Raw genomic sequence first — 25,104 nt, forward strand, 5'->3', positions numbered from 1 at the left:
ACTTCTTCTGTACTAAGTATAGGTGGTAATCTTTAACTTTTCATTGTGTTACTATTGCTAGCTTCAACTCTGCACATTCAAATATAAAGATACAAACCTACCAACCAATGAAACATGGTGGAATGCCTTTGTTGAATGGAATTGCTGGGTGATACATTAATAGTTATTTCACAGTCATCCCATCATTTCTCACTTCCTCCGTAGGGTGATACTATTAGCTTTAAAAACAACATTGCCTCCTCTTTCTCCAGAGCGGTCCTGTCACTTCAGTTAGCCTGTTACAACCAACACAGTGGGATGTTTTGCAGCACATTGTCAGTGTCCTTATATCTCAGTGAGAAGCCCTGGGTTCGAGAACCACACCTGGGGTTGTTAGCTACAGAAAGAACATTCATGATGTGGTTCAATAGCTGATAATCAGTCTTGGAATCCCATCAATATTCCCCAAAAGGGGAGAAAGTATATGACCATACACTTAAAAATAGTGAATGCACTACAAGATAATGTTCCCAAGTACATGTCTGAAAAGCTATAGGATGTTTGTGAGCATGTCCAATATTGGTTTCAGCGCATGGGGACAATATCTCCAAATCCTGATTTTAATCAGAGTCATAGAGCATGGAAACATGGAAACTTCAGTCCAACTAATTCATGCTGACTAGGCATCCTATATTAATCTAGTCCCATTTACCAACATTTGGCCCATAGCCCTGTAAACCCTTCCTTTTCATACACCCATCCAGAACCTTTTAAATGTTGTAATTGTACCAGCCTCCACCACTTCCTTTAGCAGCTCATTCCATACATGCACCACCCTCTGCATGAAAATGTTGCCCCTTAGGTCCCTTTTATATCTTTCCTCTCTCACTTTAAACCTATGTCGTCGAGTTGTGGATTCCCCTATCCTGGGAAAAAAAGACCTTGGCTGTTCACCCTACCTGTGCCCCTCATGATTTTATAAACTTTTGTAAAGGCCACACTTCAGCCTCCAACTGAGCTCCAGAGAAAATAGCTCCAGCCTATTCAGCCTCTCCCTTTGCTTCACCATAACGCAGCAGAACTGCTAGGCATTGAACTCTGGAAGTCCCTCCATAAACCCGAATGCTCTTCCATCACTCGGTCCTCCTTCAATTACTCCTTCCTCTCTAACCAAACATTAGTCACCTGTCCTAATAACTATATATGACTAAGTGCCAAATCTTGCTTTTTAATACTCCCATGAACTTTTATTTATTAATTTATGGGATGTGGGCATCACTAGCCAAGCCAGAAAGCTAGCACCAAGGTGCAGCAGGTAATCGGGAAGGCTAATGGAATGCTGGCTGTTGTTTCAAGGGGGTTGGTGTATAATAGTAAGGAGGTCTTACTGCAACTATACAAGATGCTGGTGAGATCACATCTGGAGTACTATAAGCAGTTTTGGTTCCCTTATGTAAAGGAAGATATTATTTCATTGGAGATATTTAAGATGATCCCTGGTATGGAGGGATTGTCTTGTGAGCAAAGGTTAAAGAGGTTGGGACCCTACTCTCTGGTGTTTATAAGAATGAGAGATGATCACATTCAGACACAGGAGACTTGAGGGACTTGACAGGGTCAATGCTGAGAGGATGTTTCCCTTCATGGGAGAGACTAGGACCAGAGGGCTTGGTCTCAGAATAAATTTAAGACTGAGATGAGGAGGAATTTTGTCCCTGAGATGGCTATGAGCCTTTGGAACTCCTTGCCACACAGAGCTGTGGGGGGGAAGACTCCTCGTATATTTAAGGCTCAGATGGATAAATTCTTGATCAGGACAGGAATCAAGAGTTATGGGGAAAGGCAGGAAAGTGGACATGAGGAATATCAGATCAGCCATGATCCCACTGAATGGCAGTGTCAGCTCAAGGGGCCAAATGGCTTGCACCCGATCCTATTTCTCTGGTCTTCTTATTACAAAGTTAACATTACTTTTCTGCTGGTTTGGCTTCAAATTTGATACCAATGCTTATCTAGCACATAATAGATATCTGTAAAACTCACTTCCTTATCCATTGGCCATACTTCCCAAACTGGGCTCAGCTCCTGCCATATTCAGTGATCCCAGTACAATGGTATAAATCAATAGCTGAGCATTCAACACTCAGAAAGGAGAAAAGAAAGAAAAACCTTGTATTTGAATAGCAACATTCACAATTGCCAGATGGCACAAAGTGCTTTATCACCAATGGAGTGCTTTTGATATATAGTCACTGTTGTACTGTAGGATGCACAGCAGTTATTTTGGGCATGACTATTAGTAATTTCTGTGGGGTCTTACTCTGTTTAGTTTCCCACAGTACTTTTCTTTGTGTCCATTGTGTCCTGCAAAAGTCTTTTATTTACAGCTTCGTACTTTCACATTTGCTCACTATCCCTTCCAATTCTTTCCACATAATCATGTCACTGATGCCTCATACCTCATTAAGCATCTTCATCACACGTCCTCCCAAACTAGATTCCTGAAGGCTGCCTCCTAATTGGTGCTTCTGAGGCAGCTCAGAGAATGTGACAGCCTCTCTATTTTGAGAGGCATCATTTTAGAAAGCCAAATAGACTGATGTTTTCTAAGTGAAACCTTCTGCCTTGGATGGCCCACCCCTACATCCAAGATGACATCTCCATAGAGCAGGTGCTGCTCTACTACTGGCAGAATGCCCACGAGCCTTGCTAACTTTCTCAAATTGGAGCCTTAAAATTGTATATTGGCTGCCTACCACCAGTCAGCAGGCATCAGATCCAAGTCCCAGGCTGTCCTGAGAAATTTGCCTGAGTAGACAAGCAGGAGGCTGGAAGAGCACAGCAAGCCAGGCAGCATCAGGTGGTGGAGAAGTCAGCGTTTTGAGTGTAATCCTTCTTCAGATCCAGAGTTCAATATCTGTGTTCTTCCAACCTCCAGCTTGTCTACTTTAGATTCCAGCATCTGTAGTTTTTATTGTTTCTGGGAAAGTTGCCTGGCAAGGAGTCGGGAAACAGCTCCTGGCTATTTTCCTTGCCCTCTTCCCCATCACACCAGACTCATCTGCTGGAACAGGGAACATTCAGGCCTATATTATTTTTGCTAACTTCCTCTTGACTTCCTCAATCTGCCTCAATGCGTGAGGGCAATGAACATGGTCCCATGTTAATTCGAGTCTCTGAATGCACTTCACCTACTTTAAGGAGAATGGGTTAAAAAAATAAACAATGTTCATTTGTTTTCCACCTCTTAATCCAGAGAGAGGAAGCCAAGTAACCATTATAGGAAAACGAACACACGACAATTCAAATAGAAATGTCAACAGCAGGCAAATGTTAAGATTGATATTTGCGAGAAGTAAGAGTGATACAATCAGCCAACTGACTGAAACGCATGCTGTTGTTCACATGTTCAAGTCAATGTGGGTCACTCCTAATGAGTGGCATTTGATTTCCCTGGTTTGTAACATCAGGAAACATCAGCTGCTGTTTCAGAACATCTGATTGCAATACACATGCACACACACATATACACAAACACACACACACACTTTTAGTGCAAGCCTAACAATTGTTCGGGGGAAGATAGCCAGATCCACTTCTCCACAATTTGATCCCTGCATTCTGCTTCAAGTAACAGGACTGGGAAATTTGATTTGGTTTCTATAAATGAAGATTACCCTACTATAATTTTATTAGTGAAGCGACTAATTCCTAGGAACTGGGATTAACTGTTTTCACATCCCCACAAAAGGTTATTAATTATGAATGAGTCATGAATCCAATCTTGTTTATTTAAATATTTCTTCTATGCATCAAAGATTAAAACTTTGCTCAAAGAATTTGTTTCTCTGTTAATTTTCTTTTCCACTATTTCTGAAGCTGCTGATCTTGTGTGGCATGTTATTAAAGAAGCAGAAAATCTATTCCCCAGCACTTCAATCAAATCCTTCTTCTTCCTGTTGTGGGTCAGGACAGAAATGTGCAGCAGGCTATCCATCCTGGACAGGCTTTGGGACCAGAACGTGATCCTATCCCGATCTGAAATGCACATACTTTCATTAAGAATGGCCTGACATGATTAGGTTTTGGATCCCCAGTTATTTTGGTTTGTTTGATTAGAAACAGGCCCTTTGGCCCAACCAGTCCACACTGACCCTCCGAAGAGTAACCCACCCAGACCCATTTCCCTCTGACTAATACACCTAACACTATGGCAATTTAACATGGCCAATTCACCTGGCCTGCACATCTTTGGACTGTGGGAGGAAACTGGAGCACCCGGAGGAAACCCACACAGACAGTCGCCTGAGGCTGGAATCGAACCTGGGACCCTGGTGCTATGAGGCAGCAGTGCTAACCACTGAGCCACCACGTTCTTCCCTACCTGAAGACCTCAACCACTTTCAACTCTGAATCATATCCCATTCCAAAGACCTGTTCACATCATCAAGGCTGAGTTCAGTCCAGTTCTGATGAAGGGACACTTAACCTAAAACGTTAACTCTGATTTCTCTCCACAGATGCTGCCAGACTTGCTGAGCTTCTCCAGCAATTTCTGTTTTTGTTTCTGATTTACAGCACCTGCATTTCTTTTGGATTTTGCATAATCAAGGCTGACAGTGTGGGTGCAGTGCTGACAGGAGTCACATTGTTGGAGGCACTATATTTCAGATGAGACGGTAAAGCAAAGGCCAGCCTTGTCCTGTGTAAGGTAATACATGTGGGAGCCATTTAATACACTGCAAGCTCTAACAAACAGCCCTGTGATAATGGCCAGATAACATATTTTAGTGATGTTGCTTAAGGAATAAATTCCAGACAGGACATTTCAGAGCATTTCCCTGCTCTTCTTCAGCACAGAATGTAAAAACTGGGAGCAAGAGTAGGCCATTCAGCCCCTCAGATGTACTCTTCCATTGGATACGATCATGGCTGATCTCATCTCAACATCTGTTCCACTTTCCTGTCCACTCTCCACAACCCTTCAACCCATTACTCATTAAACATCTTGTCTATCCCCTCCTTAAATGTTGCAATGTTCCAGTATCCACCATGCTCCGGGGTGGTGAATCCCACAGATTCATGAGTCTTTGAGAGAAGTGATTTCTCCTCATCCCTGTTTTAAATCTGCTATCCTTTATCCTAAAAAAAATTGCCGATTGCTCCACATGAGGAAACATGTTTTTCATGTCAACTTTGTCAGTCCCCTTTAGCAAAGAGTGCCTTGACATTTTTCACAGTCGTCTGAGAACTGACAGAGCCTCAGTTTAAATTGAAAAAGTAGACTGCAACATTCCCCCAGTATTATATTGGGGCATTGACCTCAAGCTTTTAACTTAAACTAGAGATATTTTTCTAACCAACCTGCTGTGCAATAATATCACATATGCCTGCATTAGGTGGGGCCTGAGCTTGAGAACTCCTGGTTCAGAGGTGACCTCACTACCATTGCACCACAAGCACTCTTCTGCAAAGAAGATCCAGAGAGGGACTTGAATTTTCTGATTTGAAAGTTAGCATACTGCTCAATGGCTTTCAGCTTAAATGACAGAGATTGTGAAGTTTTTTGAAGCAAAGCTGTGGAGTTTCTCATCTGGTTTCCTGTCTAATACTTATCCTTCAATTAACATTACTAAAACAGATTAGTTTGCTATTACCCAAATGCATTGATATTTTTGGGAGCTTGCTGTGTGCAAATTAGCTGCCATGTTTCCTATTTTGTAATGTTGACTACAATTCAAACTAACTGAAGTGACTGTTAGGTATCTTGCAATATCCTACGATTGTGAATGGTGCCACATAAATGCACAGCTATCCTTTATTCTATTACTTCCACCACAGAAACTGCTGACACAGTATAAACTGCAGATCAAAACCAGTATCCCCACAATAGCAGCAGTGGGTAAAAACTCAGGGGTTAGCACTGCTGCCTTACATCACCAGGAGCGCTGGTTTGATTCTACGATTCCACCCTTGGGTGACCGTCTGTGTGGAGTTTGCATGTTCTCCCCGTGTCTGTGTGGGTTTCCTCTGGGTGCTCTGGTTTCCTCTCTTTGTCCAAAGATGTGCAGGTCAGGTGGATTGGCCGTGGGAAACATAGGGTAGGGTCTGGGTGGGATGCCCTATAGGAGGGTTGATTTGGACTTGATGGGCTGAATTGCCTGCTTCCTCACTCCACTATGATCTGAGGTAGTAAGAATGGGAGCTGGTCCACTCCTGTTATGCAAGAAAACAACTGTTTTGTTGATTAAACTAAAAGTGAATGGAGTTCACAAGATCGAAAAATTATGAATATATTTTTATATCAGCTCTGTTCTTTCTAGTCGTCATGATTAACTGTTCTATAAATAAAATGGAATAAATGATGGTAGGAAATGCTTACTAAACTCCAACTTAATTGAAAGCCTTGAGATATTATAAATGGAGCAAATTCCTAATGAACTACTTAGTAAGTAAACTAGTCCCGAGGATCTTTTTACGTTTTTAAAGTAACTGTTTGCATTGGAACCTTAGGATGAGAAATAAAATTGCAAATTAATACATAGCATTTACAGCACTGAAACAGACAATCCCCGCAGCAGTAACTATACCCCATAAAGTCTCCTCCTTTTTCTCTCTCTTCTATCTGCTTATATTACTTTCTCTTAAGATCTGTGCATGCTATTTATTTTAATCACCCTTTGTGATAGAAAGTTCTGCATTTTCTCCACATTCTTGAGTTAAGAAGACTTTCCTGAATTCCCAACCAGAATGATTAAATGGAAAGAGGCCATTCAACCCATCAAGTCTACACCGACCCTCCAAAGAGCATCCTAGCCAGACCCAATCTCCATCCTATCCCTGTAACCCTGCATTTACCATGGCTAGTCCAACTAGCCTGCACATCCCGAAACACTTTGGAGTATTTAACACAGCCAATCCACCCAAACTGCACATCTTTGGACATGGGGGAGAAGACCAGAACACTTGACAGAAACATAGAGAATATGCAAACTCCACGTGGTTGCCTGAGGCTGGTATTGAACCAGGGTCCTGGCACTGTGAGGCAGCAGTGCTAACCACTGTGCCGCCCAAAGCAAAGTAAAAACTATTCCAAGAATGTTCAATACATGCCAGATTAATACCAAGCCTGGGAGCAAAGATGAAAACAGTGCAATGTCTCAGGATAAAGAGGCTGTAACTGGGAGTGAGGAGGAGGATGCGGGGGGAGGGGCACAGTGGTCAGGCGAGATGGGTTGGCCTGTTCCCAGATTGAGGGGCTAAGATTTCTCTCCTTGCCTGGTTGAATCTTTTGCCCTTGCAAGTGAGAAACTGTGAGCTGTTGTGAGCAAGTGGTTGGCTTCCTGGGAGTTATTGTCATGAATCAGTGTTTGCTCATGCAGTGTAGAATTAAACTAACGGTGGCTGAGGAATCTTGACCAAGCGCAATGCTCACTCAATGTCAGACTTCTTGATACTCAGTCTCAGACAGGAAACCATCTTCATTATTGGTGATTGATGGAAATAATTGCTTGCCAAGCAAGCTCAGACCATATATCTGTCTCTTTCACTTTAGGAAAAGGCTCCAACTTGATATATATTCTTATTAATAAAATAATTACAGCTGTTTATTATATTCCAATTCTGCATGAACAGCTAAGTGCATTACTCTCACCTTGTCATATGAGATGGACAGCTAAATGGGTAATTTCACTGCTGTCAGCCATAGTAGCGCAGATAGCTACATGGGTCCTTTCAAGCTGTTTAGGCAAATAAATAGAGCCCTTTCATGCTGTCAACTATGATAGCACGGACAGCTAAATGGGTTGCTTTTACTCTATCAATTTTTGACAAAAGGCAAAAAAAATTGCCAGCCCATGCCATTTGCACAACCACAGGCAACCCCATTTAATTCATCGCCTTGCAACTCTCATTAAAATGTAAAACCAAGGTGTGACCTTCAAAGAAAGCAGACAGAGAGAGCGCTGAATCCATCCCTTCAGTAAATTAGTTACGTTTATGAGACATTTGCAATATTTTTCCTTCTTATTTGCACAGCCAGATTGCAAACTGAAAATACACAAGGACTAAATATGAAATAAGATTACAAATATCATCATAAAAATGAACAATTCTGTAAACAGATGAGCACAAGAGTGAAAGCCAGCTCATTAGAATCCTGTTCAATGCACATTGGTGCACCAGTGTTCTGGCCAATATTTATCCCTCAAATAACACTGCTCAAAAAAATGTATCTGGTCATTATCTCATCTAGATAATGACTTAGCTCAAGCTGTTTTTATACTAATGTTTATTTTAGATTGGAATTAGTGTTGCAGGCATTGAGAGCTGACTCCTGTCGTTTACACTATTGAGTCTGGTCATTCGATCCTGAGCGTTATCACATTTCTGTTCGTGGGTGTTGGTTGTGCTCAGAATTGTCTACGTTGCCACAGTGACTACATCTCAACAAATATTTCAAATCGCTGTAAATTTCAATAGCATTTCCAGACCATCCTTACGTTGTCAAATGCATTGTGTAAATACACTTTGCATTCGGCAAACAAAAACAGAAATTGCTCAAAAAGCTCTCAGCAGGTCTGACAGCGTTTGTGGAGAGAAATCAGAAGGGGGGGAGAACATGCAAAATCCACACAGTCACCCAAAGGAAGCTATGATGTGTAGGTGCTGGTGTTGGACTGGGGTGGACTAAATTAAAAATCACAAAATACCAAATTATAATCCAACAGGTTTATTTGAAAGTACAAGCTTTCAACTAAACCTGTTTGACTATAACTGGGCATCATGCAATTTCTAATTTCACCCACCCAAGGGTGGAACTGAACCCATGCCCTTGATGCTACAAGGCAGCCATGCTAACCACCATGCCACCAAGATCCAGTAGTTTAATTATATTTAGCATGAATTAAGAATTGAGGGGTCCACGGTTAGTCATGGGGACTGGTTGTCCTCACTGAGAAAAGGTGGTGAAATGTCCCAAGACAGTGGTAGAAAGTGCATGTGGCAGGGAGGGTTATTAATTTGCAGGGTTTGGGTGGGTGAAAGTCACTGAGAGAAGATGTTACTTGCATTTGCGAGAGCAGTAGACAACTGGCATTGTTGGGAGGTGTGTGTCACAGCAGAGTCAAAGTGAGTATGAGGTGGCAGAAAGGGGCACTTATTCTTGTGGAGCTCAGCAGGTCAATAATCTTGTTGATTGGTGTTAGTGATCCCGCTGCTGCTTCAGACCGTTGTGCCTGTCTTTGACACAACGCACGGCTAAGGGTCAAATACGGCATCAATGGCTGAAGCACTTAAGGTCCCAGCTGGCGGACATCTGATAGCCTAGGAGTGGTCATGAGGAGGTGTGGCTCACGTGTAATGAGATAAGCAAGAAAAGTCTCCAGGGCCTACAGAAGGAAGCTCTCCATGGAAGTCCCCAAAATTGACACTCAGCCAATTTGATTGGAAATTGAGCCCTGTCTGAGGATGGGAGCTGGGAGGGTTGCTGGGCCTAGACATAAAGGGGTGCTGTGAAATCTTTACAGTCCACCACACAGGGCATCATTTGAACATCTCAACAGAATGCTGGCACCTCCAACAATACAGCACTCCCTCAGGACTACATCGCTGGGCCTTCCTAGATTATACGGTGGAGCAAAATTTCAACCTAAAATTTACATCTCACAGAGTGATAGTATTAGCCCGCGTGATATGCAAAACATTTTGCTAAATAATAATTTATCATTTCTAATTTTCCCTACTATGCAGTGATATAGATCCACTGAGCAAATCTAGTGACAACATTGCTGGAAATGCTACAGTAATAAATGAGATTGATTCGTCTGTGCTGGCATTCTTCATATTGATGTTATTCCGAGAAAGCTCATTGGCATTTGCTGACAAGTTCAATCACAGCTTCACGTATTGTTTCTGAGCAGAGAAGTGGAATTAACTTTCCTCATGTGCAAGTCAGATAGGAGCGGAGCTGCCACTTTAGGAGTTCATTAACTGCATATTAACCGCATGAATCAAAGGAACCTTTATATTTGTATCTGGCTCAGTCTATTTCTCAGATAGTGAGACTTATTATGCTCCTATTACTGAAATCTGGACTTCAATTCATTCGTGTTTCAAAGTGATTCCACTCTATCCACTATACAACTTTATCCCATGCTACATGAAGGGGAGATGATGGTGCCATAGCTAAATCACTGAGTTTGTAATCTACAGGCTCAGATTAACATTCTGGATAAACAGGCTCAAGTCCCACTATGGCAGCTGGGTGGTTTAAGTTGAGCCAGTTATTTTAAAAATCTGGAATTGAAAGTGTGTAGTTTAGTAATGGAGACCATGATAAACATGATATTTTGTTGTAAAAACTCAACTGGTTCACTCATGTCCATTTAAGCAGGGCCATCTGCCCTCTTTACCTGTCTGGCTGCAGACTCATAGCAATGTAGTTGACTCTTAATGCTTTCTGAAGTGGCCTGGGAAACCACTCAGTTCAAAAGCAGTTAGGGATGGGCAATAAATGCTGACCTTGCCATGGACAGGCAGGTAAAAATGAGAAAAAGAATAATTGGATTTTAACTTTGGTGACAAACATCTCGTCTCACCCTTATTCTCCACTTAGAAACAAGACAAGAATTTCACTATATCTTACCTAGCCGTGAAAACAAGATTTCTGAGACATCTTCTCCTTATAAATACCTCTTGTACCACACCTTCATGTCTCTCCTTTAAAATTTTAAATGCCATTATTTGGTGCATTCTCCATGGCAACACCTCTACCAATCACAGTTCATTTACCAACCAATCAGTACTCTCCTCTCATCCATTATAAATGTTGTCTTCCTGTTACTTTGGTAATTCTTGTGTCTTGTCCAAATGAGTGCAACATTTAAAGGTTTGACAAATGTATATTTTTTCAGGAATATTTAGAAATTTCTATTTTATTGATAATCTCAACCTGCTGCTTGTCATCACAAGATCATCACTGTTTTCTTAACACAGCCTCTGCACCAAATGTCTTTTCATACTTGGTGATTTCAACTCCCTTGGCTGGCATCCCATCTTTCACCGTTTGTGAGTCTGAGCTCGTCTAAAACCTCTGCCATCCTTCCCCTAACTCGCATCAATTCACCCACCAGCAAGTTGGTCATCAATTGACCTCCACTAGCTCCCAATCCACCAATGCCTCAACCTTAAACATCTCACCCTCCTTTTCAATCCCTCAAAACTAAACTGCGACATATTCAGGTCAGACCTGAAATCTATGCACCTTATCCCATCTGCACTTGATGAGATGCAACTAATAGTCACAGATACAGCAGTACATTGTCAGCAGCTCATCTGGCTACAACTCTGAAAAAGCAATCACATCAGTGGTGGATTTCATTAGAATTTCCAACAATAATATCTCAGAATCACCCGGGAATGGATTAGTGCAGTTTTTGCTGTTAAGAGTGACAAATGTCCTCAGATATTCACAGATTCATTGTTGATTCTGTGGTCAATGGTGCATGAGTTTGTTTGTTTGCATATAGCTAATTTGCCTGAATTTCCATTCCTGGTGATAGTACAATTGGGATTGTGTTTGAGTTTATATTTGCCATTGCATCCATTGCTCAGTCGCACTTCTAATTGCAGTTCAAAATCCACTGATACAGTTTCACAGCTTGTGTTTCAAATTCACAGTCAGGACTCAATGGCTTCCTGGCAGCCTCCCAACTACCACGCCGAGCTCCTCCATACCTCTGCTGCCCACAGTTGTGATTTGCATCAAGCCCTGTTCGCTTGTCACCCCCTTGCTAATTGATGGACACTGGCTCCCAGTCTGACAGTGCTGTGGTTAAGAAACACTGAACATTGTTTTAAACACACTCCATGGCCTCATTCTTCCCTGTCTCCAAAGTCTCCCCCAGTACACCACCATTTCTGGCTCCCTGGTGATCCACATCCCCACAGATGACTTTTTATATCCACTCACACGATATAGGTGCCATTAGCTAGGTCATTTATTGCCCATCCCTAGTTGCCCAGAGGGCAGTTAAGAGTCAATCCCATTGCTGTGAGTCTGGAGTCACATGTAGGCCAGACCAGGTAAGGATGGCAGTTTCTTTTCCTAAAGGACATTAGTGAACCAGATGGGTTTTTCTGACAATCAACAATGGATTCATGGTCATCATTAGACTCTTCATTCCAGATTCTTTATTTGCAAAATGTGGCATGTAACAGCAGGAGAAGGGTAGGGCAATTGTAGGTGATTTGGATGCAGACACAATGGGGAAAGATCTCCATTTTCCAGACTACTAAATTTATGAAGAACAAAATTATGATTTTGCATACAGAAGAAGGAATTTTTCCCCATTAAGTCCGGACTGTGAGCAGGTCAGAGACTGCTTGCGATTATACTGACTGCCAAGAGCTCTTCTATTCTGTAGAGTTGTCTCGATAAGCACAAAAAATATTAAAAATTTAACGACTGCCAAGAATCTCTGTGCAGCAATCAATGGCAGCCCTCAGTAAGTAGAAAGTATCCAATCTAAAACTGATTTTCACTGCGCTGATTAAATTGTAAAAGTGAATTAATGCTTGGCCCTAGCTACTGAAGAAGCGCTCTGCATATTAACATCTGAATTGCTGCATAATCAGAATTAGTATCATGGTGGCGGGGGGGAACCATCATCACATTTAGTGATATCTCTCAGGCTTGTTTGGGTTCCACAACTCTTCCTTAAAAGAACACTGCCCTGGTGCAGTTGTGCCAAGTCTCTTATTTTGTTTATTCGCCAGTATGCCGTGTGTTTAAATAAATCACATTAAGGCACATTGATCTCCTGGCCCATCATTGTGACAATTACAAACACAAGTTGCTTCTTTCCCAGATACATATAAGTTTGTTAAACTTCTTTTTCACGCAGGGCAGGTTCACCCATCAATCCTAACCTTTAGTGGTTTCCAGTCGCTGAACGATTTGATTTAGAATTCTCATCCTCAAATCCTTCCATGGCCTCATTCCTCCCTATCTGACCTCCTCTGGGAAAATCATGCTTCGCCAAATCTGGCCTCTTGCTCAATCTAACTCCTCCTACTCCACCACTACCTGTCAAGCCATCAGCTACCTCAGCCCAAAAGGCTAGGGAATTCCCTTCTTAAACCTCTTAGCCTTGTAACCACTTTATCCTCCTCAGCATCCATACTTCCACAAGAAATCTAGGGGCCACCAACTGCACTGCCCCTTCTTTGGCTCAAGAGGCAATAGCTTTTGGTTTGAATACACCTCTCTAATGCACCTTGGAGTGATTTTCCATATTAAAGGCACAAAATTGATCTTCGTGTTGTAATATTCCTTCGAGATATTTCTGACAAAAAGCAGCCCAGAAGCTCAATTGTTGACATCAACAGCATTAAAAGTGCTTATGGAGTACAACACTCCTTATTCTTGATATCACTGAATGACTTCTCAGAAAATATTTGTGTTCATGCTGAAATGCAAACAGAAATCCAGGCTGCAAAAATATGTGTGAATAATGAATGAATGAGACATCAATATGCACAGAAACGTAAATAAATTCAAATAATATGTGCGGTAATTCAAATAATGCAGTTCCCCTTTAAATTGAAATTGGTTAGTGCTTTGTTTTCTCCCTATTTGGCCCATTCTGGGATAAGTTAACACATGGTTTACAATCTGCATAGTTGAGCTCAATCAGAACACTGCTGTTGCGATCTTGGAGTATACAGATTCCAGTTCTCACAAACTCGCACCAGCACCCAGCCTGGAATTGCTTCAATACAAAAACTCTCACCCTTGTTTTCAAATCTCCCCGTGCCTTCACCCCTCGCTACCTCTGGAATCATGTCTGTCTAGAACAGGACAGCCCAGGAACAGGTCTTCTGGCCCAAAATCTCTAAAGCTCACTGTGTCCTTCTAATTGTGGCCATCCCCGATTTTAATTAGTCCAGAAGTGACGAGCATGCACTCAGCTGCCTGAGTCTTAAGCATAGGATTTGCCTCTTTCTCTTCTCTTCTCTTAAGATGCTGTTTAAAACTTGCCCCTTTGACTACACTTTTGGTCCTCTGTCCCAATATCTCCTTACATGGCTCAATGCTAAATTTGCTTGATTATGTGGGATATTGTGTTGCACTTAAGACACTACATAAATCCAATTGCATTTTTTTCGACATTAGTGTTAAGATAATACCAAATTGAAAAGTCTAGGCCATAGTGGCACATGTCCTACCTGTCCATATTCCTTCCCACCTGTCCATCTTCCTTCCCACCTGTCTGCTCCACCCTCCTCACCGACCTATCACAGTCACCCCCTATCTGCATCCAGATAAAAACAATGATTGCAGATGCTGGAAACCAGATTCTGGATTAGAGTGGTGCTGGAAAAGCACAGCAGCATCTGAGGGGCATCAGGCAGCATTTGATGCCCAAAACATCGACTTTCCTGCTCCTTGAATGCTGCCTGAACTGCTGTGCTTTTCCAGCACCACTCTAATCCCCTATCTGCCTCCACCTACTTCCCTCCCACCTACCTTCCCCCCGCCCCCAACCCCCTATTTATCTCTCAGCCCCATTCCCCCTCCATATTCCTGATGAAGAGCTTATGCCCGAAACATCAACTCTCCTGCTCCTTGGATGCTGCCTGACCCGCTGTGCTTTTCCAGTGCCACACTTTTCAACTCTGACACATGAAGAAGGTTGAGTATCAATTTGGCTCAGATTCATTGCAGTTCTTCCATGTAAATAATTTGGTTTCTACGTAAACTCACCATCAATCTCAATATGGCTTTACACTGGCATCTTGGTTCATGTTGAGCTAAGAATGATAGGATTCTCATGATGATGGCTATAAAGGTCCTGTGTGAACTCCGTTTCCACAGCTCTAATATATTTCTTATTAGATACAGCACAAAACTGCCCTTAATGCAGCAGAAAATTGGCAATCTCACACAGAGAACACACAGGATAGATAGCATGGGAAATAAAAGCTCCATTCTGTTGCAGTAGTGATATGCTTCCAAGATTAGACATTGGAACAGTACAGAGGGAGCTTTTCTGTGCATAAGATAATCTTACAGTGGTTAATGTTGACTCTGGGTTGGGAGGAGGGACTGAAATATGAAATATTCTTCATGTCCTCCCCAGATGAGCACAGGCACAATAGAAAATAATCATCTCTCTTCTGTCACCAGATCATAGGCAACCTTTCAGCTAAGTGCTTTGCATTGTACCTTCCCCTAAGGCTACATTAGCTGAAACATCAGTGTATGATCTGCAGTACAAGATTGCCAGTTCAATGCGGGAAACACTCATTAGAACCTGATCCAGTTCTTCCAGCACTACAGCAGGGGAGGAAGGAGAGTATTGGTGTCAAAAATCAACAGATCCGCATGTGAGGAAAGCTATTACAGTCCCTCACTTTGCTGCTGTGGGGTATCAAAAGGAAAACTTGAAAGACACATACACAAGTCCAGTCTGCAACTGAGCACTCGGACACTTTCAATGAATGCAAGGAAAACCTTGATGCATCTGAGCAAATGTGGGGTGGCGGGGGGTGGGGAGGGAGTATGTCTTGGAGTGCTTTATGTTCACAACAGGTCAGGTGTCTCAAAGAGTTTACAACAGGCTTGTCCACATGTTTTTGTGTTACTGTTGTGCAGCTCCTCAAGATATAAATACTAACCATCTCTCATGATTAATCATGTAATTAAATACACAGTTAGAGTCTTTCTACAAGTTAATACAAAAATGTGAGTTGCTGCATTTTGGAAATTAGGGCAGGACTTATATACCTAATGGGAGTGTTGACGAAAAACGAGACCTTAGGAGGCAGGTTCATAGCTCCTTGAAAGTGGAGTCGTAGGTGAATAGGATAGCGAGGAAGGTGTTTGGTATGCTCTACTTTATTGGCCAGTGCATTGAGTATAGGAGCTGGGAGGTCATGTTGCAGCTGTACAGGACATTGGTTAGACCACCTTTGGAATATTATGTGCAAATTCCAATTTCCCTGCTATAAGAAGGATGTTGTGAAACTTAAAAGGGTTCAGAAAAGATTTACTCGGGTGTTGCCATGGTTGGAGAATTTGAGCTATAGGGAGAGGTTGAATAGGCTAGGGCTGTTTTCCCTAGAGTGTCAGAGGCTGAGGGGTGACCTTAGAAAGGTTTATAAAATCATGAGGGGATGGTAGTGTAAACAGACAAGGTCTTTTTCCCTGGGGTGGGGGAGTCCAGAACTAGAGCGCATAGATTTAAGATGAGAAGGGAAAGATATAAAAGGGACCTAAGAGGCAATAATTTCATGCAGAGGGTGGTGCGTGTATGGAATGAGCTGCCAGAGGAAGTGGTGGAGGCTGGTACAATTACAACATTTAAAAGACATCTGGGTGGGTATATCAATAGGAAGAGTTTAGAGGGATATAGGCCAAATGCTGGCAAATGGGACGAGATTAATTTAGGATTGGCATGGTTGACATGGACTAGTTGGACCGAATGGTCTGTTTCTGTGCTGTACATCTCTGTGACTCTAAGAACAAAATACTGGAAATCTGTAACGAAGACAGAAAGTGTTCAAAATGTTAAGCGGGTCTGGCAGCTTCTGTGCCAAATCGAGTCAATGGGTGGACTTTTCCAATTCTGGGCAAAAAGGTGATGAGGTAAGGAAATTATTGAGCTCTGGTGAAATACTCACCATCTTCTCACCACCTCACCAATTATGTTCTTGGTGAGAAGGTCCATTGTGGAGTTTCTCAACCCACCAGCAATTAAGGCCCTTACGTAGGAGATGAATGGGCAACTAAGGACCATAATGCACCAATGAGCTGCCTTCATGGTGGGCAAACACGTTGGCCAGAACGCTCCATGGGTTGTGACCATCTACTGACATCGTCACCAGTCAGGTACCAGCTTCACCACATCATCAGGCACATCTCAGACAAATGTACACTCTCCAATATGAACACTTCACGGGTGCGATGTGGAACACAGCGAGACCTGACACTGTAATGCTGCTGCCAGGCTACTTTGTAGGCAGGGACAGGCACTCACACCACGTGTTGGAACAAAGTATACCTTTGCACTTTTGGCTCACTTAAGTCATAGTCATAGAGATGTACAGCATGGAACCAGACCCTTCGGTCCAACCTGTCCATGCTGACCAGATATCCCAACCCTTTGCACTTACTTGGAAGTTCACAATATCTCTGGCATGCCTTTCTGCAAAAGGTAGAGGCCAGGCAGCTTGCCACACTCGTCAGAATTGAATAGTCAAGTCATATTGGTATATGGCATGTAGCATTGTGTCACATGACATGTAGCAGCATCCTATCTATTAAACAGAACACATGTGCTTCCACCAAACTGCCATGTCTGAAAGTCTAAGGGGAGTCATCCTTAACCTAGTCAAGGGGGACTGTAGTCAGCCAGAGTTCTGCTCCACACCGCACCTCCCCCACACCACACCTCCCCCCCACCGCACACCCACAAGTCAGGAAAGATGTCAGGAATGAGTAGGAAATACAGAGGGCATGTAGGGTGGTTGAGAACCATTGACCATGACTCCCCAAGATATAAGAGCAGAATATGGGCTAGTCAGCCTGTTAAGACTGCTCCTGCAAGGGGAAACAACCTCTCCATACCTGTTCTTATCTAGTCTCATCTGCACATGACTCCAGACCTACAACAACGTGGCTGACTCTTAACTGTCCTCCAGGTAATTAAAGATGGGCACTCAATGTTTGTCCAGCCAATGACATCCATGGACAAAACAGAAGTCACATTTTTCAGGAAATGAGGGTTAAACACTGCAATCCAGTAACATATAACCAAATCCATACGCTTTAGGGGAAACTCACAGTAATCAGTACTGTATTATTTCCTGATAATGACTTTAGAAATTAAATCTGATAAATAAGAATTGTTAATCGTACATTTTTACAGCATTTATGCTTCTCCTAAATATTTGATGGTAGGAACATTTTTTATAGGATTGAGCTGCAGAATTAAATTCTGTGATAACATCCTGTCTAGTTCTTGTCAGAGTATGGGTGCCAATCGGAACTTAATCTGGTTGGAGTATGAGATTCTCTCTCACTGCCCTGATTCCTGTAACTGGTATCCTGCAAGAGGAAGTCATTGTTCAGCACAGCACACTCTACACTTCCTCTCTCTCCCTCACTCCACAGTCAATGGTTCTGACGTCCAAAAATAACTGCACCGTCATCAAACCTGAGGCACAATGCCAGACTGCACGCAGAACAGACTCCAAGCAAGTGCTGCTCAAGGACAGACCTGGTTTATGATATCGAGCTGCTGCTCCTCAGGGATTCCAGGCAGAATTGTGAAGTTGCTAAAAAGTGAAAATTTGTGCATAGGCAGCAGTTTAACTTTCTTTTAGTTGTTTTCAGAATGTGGATGCTGTCAGTTCACACTGCTGATGTCCAGTTGCTCTCAGAGGAGGTGATTCTACTCCTTAGGCTAAGTGGCTTGCTAGACTACTTCAGTGAGCAGTTGGTCATAGAATCCGTAAAGAGGCCATACTGTCTGCACCAACCCTCTAAAGGGCATCCCACCCAATCCCTGTAACCCAACATTTCCCTCGGCTAATTCATTTAGCTGTCATATCCTTGGACGCTATGGGCAATTCAGATTGGCCAAACCACCGAACCTACACATCCCTGGACTGTGGGAGCAAACCCACACAGACACAGGGACAATGTGCAAACTCCACACAAACAGTCACCTGAGGCTGGAATGGAACTCAGGTTCCTGGTGCTGGGATGCAGCAGTACTAATCACTGAGCCACATGCCACCTCAAGTCCCATGAAAGACAAGTAGAATATCTTAAGGTGAACTGGTTAAGTGAATCTTACAGTTTCATAGTCACTTATAATGATACCAGTTTTTCAATCTCAAACTGATGTAGCAGGATTTCAAGTCATGTTTGCTGAATCGCTGTGAGAGACAATGTAATGAAATCAGACTTTATAATTCAGATGATTTGGTCATTAAAGTGATAGCCTGCTCTCCTCAAACTGGCTGCTATATTTTCCATATCATGACAGTGATGGCAATTCACTTGACTATAATGGCAGTAAAACACTTGGTGGGGGTGAGGTGTCCAGAGGTAATGTGTGGTAGCATCGAAATGCAATTTATATACGTTCGTTAGACAGCACCTTGCAAGCCCACAACTATCATGTTGAAGGACAAGGGCAGCTGAAACATGGCAACACCACCACCTGCATGTTCCCCACCAAACCATTCACCATTCTGACTTGGAAGTATATCACCTTTCCTTCACTGTCACTGAGCCAAAATCCTGGAATTTCCTCTTTAATAGCATTATGGGTCTACCTGCAGCTGGGCTACTTACCTACATGGACTGCAGCTATTCAAGAAGGTAGCTCACCACTCCCTTGTCCCTGTACCATGATTGAATAAAAAAGTTACTTTCATTATTAGTCAAGTAGCGTAACCATTATACTGCTATCGGCTTGTTTTAGAATGACCTAATGAATTTTACTTACAACTACAAGTAAAGGTACGTATACTTTTAATGACATTTCTACCTCTTAACTCCATGTATTTGCTTTATCAATCATGGCTTAATAAATGAAAAGGGAATGAAAACACAGCGATATAAGCTTTCACTTTTTGGGTGTTATCAGATATAAGTACCAAATCATTGCAGAATACTCAAAGCTTACCCTGGCAATTTCAGCATATGCCAGTCCCAGAATCCCCTCCCAGTTGGAGCCATTGATGAAGAATTTGTCTGACTCTGTGATGGCAGCAATGTTTGCTCTGACTGAGACGTTCGGGCCGTGTGGAACACAGACGATATCTGTCCCGAGCTCCCCTTCCCACTTCCCCTGGGTGTACGGCACATAGACACTCTTCCTCAGGTCTCGGTAAGTATTGGAGCTGAAACACAAAGTAATTTGTGTATTGCAAAACAAAGTGTACATGTTAAAGAAAAGCAAAAAGTAAAGGACTAGATTTGGAATGTTAATATGTGTAACACCAATGTTGACAGAATTCTAAGGCTCTCTCTATTGTCATCTGAATGGCCTGAGTGTGGTTTAAACATCGTTCATAGACCAGACACAATAAGGCAGAAACCTCCCAATTTCTTTTTTTTTGTCTTTTAAATAACCTTTCTCCCATTTTGGGAAGGTACGTAGAAAGCTCAATCAAAAACTTCAGTGATTCCCATAAAATGAAGTAAAATTGATAGAGGGAGAGAGAGACAGACACACATGACTGGTAATGAGTTTAACCTGAGGGTCACCACACCTCAGGTAAGGAGAGAGGTTGAGGAGGAGAATCCTTCATTGTAACCTCAGTGAGTGAAGAGATTGAACACATCCCGTTAACATCACTCTGCCAACTGACCAGCCAACTGAGCTAATCGACCCCCTGGCTCAGATACTAGCCTCAGGGCTGACACAGTTTTCAAATTTCCTTTGTGCTCATCCTTCTTAAACTATTGTGACAGTCACCATTCCTGCACCAGCCATCCTTATGCTCTCTCTCTTTCGTAATTGACAATTAATTGACAGGTTAGTTGACCACTATTTTCAGACTTCTCTTCTGGAAATGCATTTATGAAGGAGCTTTACATATAGCAGAAACCCAAGATTTTTATTCCTTCAGTGTGGGTTGGATTTATAATTAGTTTCTAATGATGAAACGTGAATCAGGTTTCAATTGTTTTTTAGTTCAAATGTGAGCATGGCCAACAGTGTTAACTTATTTTTTTTTTAAATTATAACAGACTGCTCATTTGGACATCTGTCTACCCTACATTTCTTTGCATTTAAACTTTTTCATCAGTTTGTCCAAGAGTTATTAGAAGCAAAAGGCCAGTCATCAAGTAGTTTTGGAAAGACCAAGGTGCTGTCCTTCCAGTTTTCTTCCCTTTCTCCTTCTTTGAAGAGACATTGATGTAAACATTCTGGCTAGTGGAAGCTCTCCGAAGGCTTATACAATACTCAGGGACTTGCTGGCAACATGTTGTCCAGCTGTCCAGGTTAATACTCTGGACACATGGGTGCCTATAGAACATAGAAGAATACAGCGCAGTACAGGCCCTTGGCCCTCGATGTTGCGCCGATCCAAGCCCACCTAACCTATACTAACCCACTATCCTCCATATACCTATCCAATGCCCGCTTAAATGCCCATAAAGAGGGAGAGTCCACCACTGCTACTGGCAGGGCATTCCATGAACTTACGACTCGCTGAGTGAAGAACCTACCCCTAACTTCAGTCCTATATCTACCCCCCCTTAATTTAAAGCTATGCCCCCTTGTAATACCCGACTCCATACGCGGGAAAAGGTTCACACTGTCAACCCTATCTAACCCCCTAATCATCTTGTACACCTCAATCAAGTCACCCCTAAACCTTCTTTTCTCTAATGAAAACAGCCCCAAGTGTCTCAGTCTTTCCTCATACGATCTTCCTTCCATACCAGGCAACATCCTGGTAAACCTCCTCTGCACCCGTTCCAGTGCCTCCACATCCTTCCTATAGTATGGCGACCAAAACTGCACACAATATTCCAGATGCGGCCGCACCAGAGTCTTATACAACTGCATCATGACCTCAGGACTCCGGAACTCAATTCCTCTACCAATAAAAGCCAGTACGCCATATGCCTTCCTCACCGCACTATTTACCTGGGTGGCAACTTTCAGAGATCTGTGTACATGGACACCAAGATCCCTCTGCTCATCCACACTACCAAGTATCCGACCATTAGCCCAGTACCCCATCTTTTTGTTATTCTTCCCAAAGTGAATCACCTCACATTTAGCTACATTGAATTCCATTTGCCACCTTTCTGCCCAGCTCTGCAGCTTCTCTATATCCTGCTGTAACCTGCCACATCCTTCCTCACTGTCAACAACTCCTCCGACTTTCTTATCATCCGCAAACTTGCTCACCCAACCTTCTAACCCCTCTTCCAGGTCATTTATAAAAATGACAAACAGCAATGGTCCCAAAACAGATCCTTGCGGAACACCGCTAGTGACGGCACTCCATGAAGAAACTTTGCCATCAACTATTACCCTCTGTCTTCTTCCATCCAGCCAATTCCTAATCCAAACCTCCAACTCACCCTCAATGCCATATCTCCGTATTTTCTGCAGTAGCCTACCATGGGGAACCTTATCAAATGCCTTACTAAAATCCATATATACCACATCTACCGCTTTCCCCTCATCAACCTCCTTCGTCACCTTTTCAAAGAATTCAGTAAGGTTTGTGAGGCACGACCTGCCCTTCACAAAACCATGCTGACTATCCTTGATCACATTATTCCTATCCAGATGTGCATAAATCCTATCCCTTACAATTCTCTCTAAGACTTTGCCCACAACAGAAGTGAGACTCACCGGCCTATAGTTACTAGGGTTATCCCTACTCCCCTTTTTGAACAAGGGAACCACATTTGCTATCCTCCAGTCTTCTGGGACTACTCCTGTAGACAAAGAGGACATATCCTTCATAGGAACATGAGTAGGCCATTCAGCCCCTCAAGCCTGCTCTGCTGATCTGTGACTTAACTCTGTGTGTCTGCCTTGGACCCATATCCCTTGATAACCTTGCTGAATAGAACGCCTCATCTTCCGCCTTGGAACACTTCAACCCCAGGGCATCAATGTGGACTTCGCCAGTTTCCTCATTTCCCCTCCCACCCACCTTACCCCAGTTCCAACCTTCCAGCTCAACACTGTCCTCATGACCTGTCCTACCTGCCAATCTCCCTTCCCACCTATCCACTCCACCCTCCCCTCTAACCTATCACCTCCATCCCCACTCCCATTCACCTACTGTACTCTTTGCTACCTTCCCCCACCCTCCTCTCTGACCTATCACATCCATTCCCACCCCCATTCACCTATTGTACTCTTTGCTACCTTCCCCCACCTTCCTCTCTGACCTATCACCTCCATCCCCACTCCCATTCACCTATTGTACTCTTTGCTACCTTCCCCCACCCTCCTCTCTGACCTATCACCTCCATCCTCACCCCCATTCAAGTACTGTACTCTTTGTAACCTTCCCCCACCCTCCTCTCTGACCTATCACCTCCATCCCCACCCCCATTCACCTATTGTACTCTTTGCTACCTTCTCCCCAGCCCACTTCCCCCACTTATCTCTCCACCCTGGAGGCTCCCTGCCTCCATTCCTGATGAAGGGCTTTTGCCCGAAACATCGATTTTCCTGCTCCTCGAATGCTGCCTGACCTGTTGTGCTTTTCCAGCACCACTCTAATCTAAGCTCTGGTTTCCAGCATTTGCAGTGCTCACTTTTGCCTTGCTTAATAAAATGTCTATTGCAGGTTTAAACTTAACAATTGAATTGGCATCGCCCACCATCTGAGGAAGAAAGTTCCATAACACCACTACTCTTTGTGTGTGGAAGTCTTTCTAACATCTCTCCTGAATGGCCTGGTCCTAATTCTTAGACTATGCCACTGGTTTTAGAATCTTCAATCAGTGGAAATAGTTTATCTTTGCCCACCCTGTCTCTCTCTATTAATATCTTAAAGACCTCAATTACATCACCCCTTAACCTTCTAAATTGTAGAGAATAAAGGCCTAGTTTGTCTAATCTCTCCTCTGAACTTAACCTTTACCATCCTTGTAAACCTGCTCACAGTGGGGGTCTAGCTAGTGTTTAGTATAACTGCAGCATAATGTCTTCATTGTTATACTCTAGCCCTTTATATATGAAGACCAGTATTGCAATAGCTTTCTGGACTATTTTCTGCACCTTTTTTGTGGCATTTTAAACAGTTATGCACCTGAACCCCTAAATCTCATTGGACATTCACTGTATTCAACTTTGTGCCTTCTAAAATATACTCTGATTTGTGCTTTTTCAGTCTGAAATAAACAGCCACATACTTGCTTATTTTAAAATCCATCTGTCACAGCTTTGCCCTTTCACCCAATCTATCAACATCCTGTTGTAATTTTACGCTGTTGTCAACACTGTCTACAATACTGTCCAATTTTGTGTTGTCAAAATATTTGGATATGTGACTTTCTATGCCATTATCCAAGCCTTCAATGAATATTGTGAATAATTGATGCCCCAACACAGGTTCCTGCAGGACACCATGAGTCAAGTCCTGCCAATTTGAGTATTTACCCATTATTCTAACCCTCTCCTTCCTAAAACTCAACCAATTTCTGCTCCATGTTAATAATGTTCCCTCAATTCCTTGTTCTTCCATCTTTTTCTTAGCAGTCCCTTGCATGGGACTTTCACAAAACCCTTTTGGAAGTCCATATGCACAACATCCAACGGCTTATCTCTGTCCACCTCTTCAAAAAACTCTAATGAGGCTGGTCAGGCATGTCTGACCCTTCATGAATCCATGCTGACTCTCCCTGATTAACTGGTAACTGGAGAAATTTAAATCCTATCAATAAAATCTGCCTTTTAAATGTTTTAATTGTACCAGCCTCCACCACTTTCTCGAGCAGCTTGTTCCATGCACACACCACCCTCTGTGTGAAAAAGTTGCCCTTTAGATGCCTCTTAAATCTTTCCCTTCTCATCTCAAATCTATGCCCTTTAGTTCTGGAATCCCCCATCCCAGGGAAAAGACCTTATCTATTTATCCTATCCAAGCCCCTCATGATTTTACTAACCTCTCTAAGTTCACCCCTTAGCCTCTGAAGCTCTGGGGAAAACAGCCCCAGTCTGTTCAGTCTCTCCCTATAGCTCCCCTCCAACCCTGTCAATATCCTTGTAAATCTTTTCTGAACCCTTTCAAGTTTCACAACATCTTTCCTATAGCTGACCCTCTCTGGTCCAAAGTACTGAGGTCAGATTAATGTGGCCAAACCTTCTGATAGGAACTTGGACAGAAAAGGGCAACATTTGGGTCTTCTGCATATGTATGGCTCAATGATACACTGCACTTAACCAGAAAACCATTTAAAGCTGAGCTTCACTTTTCACTTTCAGAATCACACCATGATTACAGAATGAGGCCATTCAGCCCACTAAGTCTGCACGGCTCCATGATCTAGTGCCAATCTCTGGCCTTTTCCCCCATGTCCGTGCACAAGTTTCCTATTTAAAGAAAGATCCAATGTCC

The 25,104-nt window shown here is 42.8% G+C and overlaps 1 protein-coding gene across 2 annotated transcripts in view; it reads right to left on the minus strand.

Moving 5' to 3' along the window:
• The window catches only part of bace1 (beta-secretase 1), a 121,829-nt gene that overhangs the window by 39,801 nt on the left and 56,924 nt on the right, over window positions 1-25,104 (minus strand). For both annotated transcript variants that reach the window (XR_006309361.2, XM_043676578.2), the window contains exon 3: window positions 19,683-19,899. Coding sequence is in view for 1 of the 2 variants with exons in the window: in XM_043676578.2 (XP_043532513.1) it covers window positions 19,683-19,899 (217 nt within the window). In the remaining variant the exon portion in view is untranslated. The remainder of the gene's footprint in view (window positions 1-19,682; window positions 19,900-25,104) is intronic.

This window comes from Chiloscyllium plagiosum, unplaced genomic scaffold (assembly GCF_037043375.1).
Source record: "Chiloscyllium plagiosum isolate Xiang-an unplaced genomic scaffold, Cpla_swu_hap1 HiC_scaffold_29, whole genome shotgun sequence".
Classification (NCBI taxonomy): domain Eukaryota; kingdom Metazoa; phylum Chordata; class Chondrichthyes; order Orectolobiformes; family Hemiscylliidae; genus Chiloscyllium; species Chiloscyllium plagiosum.